At 39.1% G+C, this 6,000-nt stretch overlaps 1 protein-coding gene across 1 annotated transcript; it reads left to right on the top strand.

Annotated features, from left to right (window-relative positions):
• The first annotated feature begins 1,780 nt into the window (after positions 1–1,780).
• On the top strand, positions 1,781–5,573 carry LOC135462880 (uncharacterized). Its single transcript, XM_064740177.1, has 5 exons — positions 1,781–2,862; positions 3,257–3,356; positions 3,588–3,805; positions 4,062–4,300; positions 4,556–5,573. The coding sequence occupies exons 1-5, from the start codon at positions 2,661–2,663 to the stop codon at positions 4,628–4,630; spliced, it is 834 nt and encodes a 277-aa protein (XP_064596247.1). The 5' UTR covers positions 1,781–2,660; the 3' UTR covers positions 4,631–5,573.
• The last annotated feature ends 427 nt before the right edge of the window (positions 5,574–6,000 follow it).

Below are 6,000 nucleotides of genomic sequence, written 5' to 3'. Positions count from 1 at the left end.
GTAGAGACTTTCTCACAATCACAAGGACATGAAGTAACACATGACGATGATGATGATGACATACGGGGCGCCTATTTGCAGAATGAACAATGTGAAGTAGAAGGAAACAATGGTCAAGTAACATCGATGCATAATGAGGAAACAGGGAACGGTGATAACGGAGCGGAAGGAAGCAGTGATGATACACAGGAACTATCAGTATATTGTTTACACATAAGGGACATAAACTGTAACTCTATCTGATATTTTCTGCACTGTTCAGATTCTCTAAATATACTCAACAGAAGTACGCATGTCTGTAACTTAGTTGACAACTGCTTTTCAATTGTCTATCAGTTTACCTCCTGAAATTATTAAACTTGTGTGTTTTTTCAGTTCTTTAATTATTGCGGAAGATCAGTGTCAAAAATTTTTATTCCAACAGAGCCACTTCTGCTAACAGAAAAGCAACCCAAAATATACGTCAGTGATATAATGATTCAACTGTTCTCCCCTATTCTGCTGATGGACTACGCATTCCTGGAGCCTGGTATCTCTACATCGTTTAATGTGATTGTATGCTGAAAGTGACAACACAGCATTTTGAGTTTTTCTAGGAATAGTGGTATATCGTTTTGTAACTACACACACTAAATTCCTGTTAACTTAATTCTGTTTAAGCAATGGCAGGTTGCGAAATTAACAGCATACTAATTACCTTTCGCCTTTCCAACATCACTAAAAGCTGCTGACGATTTCTCTTTGCATGGATTCGTCTTATTTTAGTACTTTATATACTGTATTATTTCTTTGGTGCTTTGTGTTATGTTGGTTTTTCGGAAATGGCCTGGCGAGTATTGATCTGGAACGTCTTTCACCGTTGACAAATGGTATAAGAATGTCTGTTTCGACGAATAGATCCTGAACCTGTGGAAAAGGAAGATGCTTCACACTTGAAGGCCTGTATTATAAACGACATGAAATCTAAAGTCTTCTAGTGACTGTAAAATGGTTGGAATGACAGCGGATGGTGGACCTGTCAACGTTTGTTGTCGGGCGAGTGTAGACGTATGTAAAGAGATGTACCACATCTCATACAAGTGCACACAAGTTTAAACAGACATCAGGATGCTACAAAAGAGACCAGATTCCTTTACACAGTCCGACGTTTTAGTCTCTAGTCTGTACAAATTTTATCGTTATTCCTCGTATACTATATCAAGGTTACGAGGTTGGAAAAGCTTATGGCATTGTAATATTTCGGCCTACGGATATTTCACGTACCCAGATTGGCTCTAGATCGCCACAGGGGTGTTTACTTGCACACCGTTGAAAATGGCTGTAAACGTTGAAACGTTACACTTAAACATAGGCCTAGGTTGCACTGCCAGATGCCTTTATGTGTGATGCACCGGCAAGAGCCTTTTTAAAGTGCGTTAAGGGTCACACTGGTTACTTTGGATGTGAGCGTTGTGTTCAAAAGGGTGTGTCTGTTGCACACAGGATGACGTTTCCTGAAATATCCGCAGCACCAAGGACAAATGTCCGGTTTGCCGAAATGATGGAAGGGGAACATCAGGTTGAACAGTCACCACTAATAGGGCTTGGAATCGGATGTATTACGGATTTTGTGCTAGACTATATGCATCTTGTGTGCCTTGGAGTTGTAAGGAGGCTTATTTTTTTTTGGACCTCAGGTCCTCTTAAGAGACCAGCTGATATCATAGATTTCAAAGTGATATCAGATGAGCTAGTGGCAGTTAGAAAATGTTTGCCAAGGGAGTTTTGCAGGAAACCAAGGGCCTTGCAAGAGTATAAGCTTTGGAAAGCCACAGAATTCCGGCAGTTTTTGTTGTATACAGGGCCAGTCGTACTGCGAAATAAGCTACCCAACAATCTGTATCGAAACTTCATGGTATTATCATATTCAATGCGACTTTTGCTCAGTAGTCAAAAAATCTCTGCCAAATATGCTGATTATGTTGAAGCGCTGATTAAAGTATTTGTGCAGAACTTTGCCACGTTATATGGGAGGGATATGGTGGTGTATAATGTGCACAACTTGATTCATTTGGCAGATGATGCCAGAAAGTATGGGTCCTTGGATGCTATCTCATGTTTCCCATTTGAGAACTACTTGGGAAAATTAAAAAGAATGGTGCGTAAAGGCCAGAGCCCATTGTCACAGATTGTGAAAAGAGTTGCAGAAATGCAGAAACTGGACTCCATACACACAAAGACAAGTGAAATGAATGTACCGCTCCACAAAAAAGCACATTTTTCTGGACCTGTACCTCTCGACTGTGGTTCTTGTCTCCAGTACAAACAGTATCTTGACCCACGATTCTTAATTTCCTGCAAAGGAGGTGACAACTGTTTTGAAGTGAACGAGAAAGTGGTGGTTGTCAGAAACATTCTCTGCTCTAGTTCTAGAGGAACTTTAATCATATACGAAGAGTTTAAAAACTGTGAGACAGCTTTTGACTATCCAGGAGACTCGTTGTTAATTGGAGTCAAGTCGGTGTCAAAATTCTCTGGCCAATTACATGTAGCGAGTCCAGAAAATGTGACCAGAAAGCTTGTGCTGTTACCTCTGCAGGAGAAATATATTGTATTCCCAATGCTGCATACCATCTAAATTCAAATGTTTTGTAAATGTTTTATGCTTGTCTTCCAGCAAAATGTTGCCCTACGCAGTTGTTATGTTTGTGGTGTCTCGCACAGTGGCAGTGATTTCAACTGCCTGGTTCACTTCAGATGAGGAGGATGAGTGCTACTGGCCTCCAGCATCAAACAGTGCCAAAGTCAAAAAGATGCTTCAAACTGGTGCTGTGCCAACTCAATCCTGGAAGAAATTTAACATCAGAGTCCTTGGAAAAGCTGGTAATCAAAGCTACATTGTGTTGCTTTGTAAAAGTATTAATGTATGGTGATCGTTTCACTTATATTTGTAGATGAAATTAAAAGGCTTACATCCAGACAGTTCATTAAATATGTAAATTTTATTCAAGGACCTGTTAGTGAATGATTGACATCTCAAAATCATTAGCTTGCAATTTTATGGATAAGGGTATAGAAAATAGGATAAGACTTCTTCCAGACTTTTGTGTTGGTTGCACATTGTTTTGCACAGATGATAAGGGTATTTTGAAAAACTCCATTGAGTTATTTTGTATAATGTTAGCGTGCTAAGATTAATTTCAGTGCGTTTTATCAGTTATTCAGTCATGTATACATGCAATCAATCAACTTATTGGCTGTATGTATATATTTTCAGCTGACCTTACCAAAGCAGAGTTCAAATTGCGCAGGTCTGAATTCACATCAGACTTGCAAACTGAAACAGAAGAAGAAGGGCCCAGCACATCTAAGAGGAGGTAAGTTCAAGTAGTTCATTTGTACTTTTATTTTACTTGTAGTCTGACATTTTTTAAACATCCTGCATTTATGTGAAGTGTAGCTTTCTGATGCAGAAATCTCCTCAAAATATAAAAACATACTTGGACAACACATAAAATTAATGTATTCCTCTCACTTGCAGTAGCATTCACTATTTAATGTACAGTGGGAGTCTGCACAGTATGTGTGTGTACTTTTGTTCTTTACAGACCTAAACCTAACCAGTGGTATCTGGATTCTGACTGGGAGCCCCAAGCTGCAGTCGTTTCTGATCTTTCAGATTCCGACTCAGAGAGTATTGACCAGGCCTTAATTCTGCCACCACCTGCACCTTCTATGGCTGATACACCTATCACCCCTCCCCCACCCTCCGCTGCAACGCCAGAAAGACGCCCCGCCACACTTCCATCAGCGGTATCAATCAGTGGTAATTTTCATTCTAAATTCACCAATGAATGTTATAAACAATAATATTGATGTGAATGTGAGTGCATAATACTTCGAGATACTCGTCCTTACTCTCTTAGAATCGTATTTTTATCCTGTTTTGGCTTGAATAACAAAGCTAAGCATGAGATAACTGATTTGGGATGTTGCATAAATGTTTATGTTATTGAGGTGCAGTACTCTTGCAGCAGGCCTAAAATGAGATGTTAAGAGCGAAACCACTGCTTCTGTTGTAGGACTTTCGCAAGAGATTCATCATCTGAAGAAGGTGGTTCTCAAATCTGTGGGCCTCCTAGAGAAGGTATTAGAAAATCAGCGTATCCTTCAGAGTGTGATGGAATCAATCCTGCGGAAGGACCATGGTCAGGTCCAAGATAGGGAATTACCAGAGGGTGTCACCTTCCCATTAAAAACAATGGAAGACTTTGATGCTCTGGATGCCTTGTTGATGGAGTCCTCTGTATTGAATCGTGTGGTAAGTGTATACTTATCCATTGTTTATTTAAGCTTTTGTATGTTTTGCAACCCATGAAATTCATGAAAGTGTACTGCATTCTTTTAAAATTTAAAATCATTCGAAGTACACAAAGATAATGAAAAGTCTATCTGCCACTATTTATGAACAGTTCTGCATAAAGTTGGAATAAATTTCTAAGGATTGACCAGGAAATTGCCCTTTATGTGTGGTATTCATTTTGTTCAAGTTGAGGTGCATTTCTTACATCAACAGGCATCCCACTCGATGAATGTAGGTAAGTTCTGTAGCCAGGTGGTGGTGTACAGGAGGAATAATATCGTTTCTTAATTCTCTGCACTTACGTCTGAATCCTCGCTTCTGTCAATTGTCCCGCTTATATGTTTGATAGAAAACCTAAATTTTTTATCAATTTTTTTTGTATTTCTGTTTTTACTGAAAAGTGTCCAACACTTTCCAACTTGTAAATGTTGCACAAAAGTTATAGTGATTGTGTTAGCCAACCTGTGCTCAGGCATTCCTCTGGACAAATTCAGATGAATGTCCTATGGTAGCCATATGCAGGGCTAGATTTAAGGGTCAGTTAAAAGCAAAAACTACACAAGGCAGTTACTAATGTGACCTACTAAAATAAAAAAGCATGAGACGAATGCTTATAATCACCTCAGAAGTTAAAAATGGCCTGCTCTGAAATAAGCCCTGCATACATGTATGTGTACCTCTTTCACAGCTATTCTGCCACTTTCTCAACCCTGTTTTCAGAGAACATGTACTTGAAAGGAAAACATGTCCACTATTAATGTATTGTATAATGCATTATGTATCTTTAGTTCTTGTTCCATTGTGGCCTCTGCTATTTTCATGCTACATTCTGTGCTTTTATTAATTAGTGTTATTTTTTTTTTTCCCTATTGAGATAAATCACTCAGAAGCCTCTGAATGAGTAAGCGTAGTAACATAATGTAACATAGTGATGGGGTGAAAGGTGAAGTGAAATAACAACTGACATTCCAGATGTAATTTTTGAAAAGTTTTTCCCTGCAGGTCAAAAAAAAAAACAGGATGGCGAGAGGAGATAACTTTACTGGAAAAAGGAAAATGTGTTTAGTACAACCCCTGACATTGTGAATCATACAAATATCCTCAACATATTTGCACTTCTGCAAGTACATATACAAGTTTTAAATAACATTTTTTAAGTCACCATTTATCAAAAGAAGGTGTAAGATTCATTCCATTTTGTTTTCCATGTAGGTGTCCTTTGTGAGCGACTTGGGAGGACGGACAGTGGATGAACCCTTTAGCTACTGAGCTCGCAAAAATGCGAGCAAAAACACCTGTTTAAATTTCGCGCCAAAAATACGCATAGGCGGCTGTAACCCAGAAATAACTCTGTGTATATACGCAGCCCACTACCACAGCCACTGTTTCGTACCTTTGTCCGCACATGTTTACATTGAATTTTTTTGGAGTTTTTGATTAGCGAAACATTCTGAATTTTTGAGAGTTTCCGTCAGAAAGATGGCAACGTATTCGCTGAGGCAAGTGGTGGATATGATACAAAATGACGATGATTCGGGAAGTGAGCCGAATTTGTCTGATTTGGACGATGAATTAGATTCTACCGATCTCCCGATCAGCGGTAATGGCGCTGAAAGTGACTTTGAAACGGACAGTGAAGGTGATTTCCATGCACCGGC

The sequence above is a fragment of the Liolophura sinensis genome, chromosome 2, assembly GCF_032854445.1.
Source record: "Liolophura sinensis isolate JHLJ2023 chromosome 2, CUHK_Ljap_v2, whole genome shotgun sequence".
In the NCBI taxonomy this organism is placed as follows: domain Eukaryota; kingdom Metazoa; phylum Mollusca; class Polyplacophora; order Chitonida; family Chitonidae; genus Liolophura; species Liolophura sinensis.
The sequence above is the reverse complement of the archived record's forward strand: the minus strand, read 5'-3'. Positions and strand labels throughout refer to the sequence as shown.

Excerpts from the sequence above, each read along its gene's own strand:
- LOC135462880 (XM_064740177.1), top strand. The coding sequence starts at position 2,661 with ATGTTGCCCTACGCAGTTGTTATGTTTGTGGTGTCTCGCACAGTGGCA. Across the intron at positions 3,806-4,061 it reads ATCAGCGGTATCAATCAGTG|GACTTTCGCAAGAGATTCAT; the intron begins GTAATTTTCATT and ends CTTCTGTTGTAG. Across the intron at positions 4,301-4,555 it reads CCTCTGTATTGAATCGTGTG|GCATCCCACTCGATGAATGT; the intron begins GTAAGTGTATAC and ends TTACATCAACAG.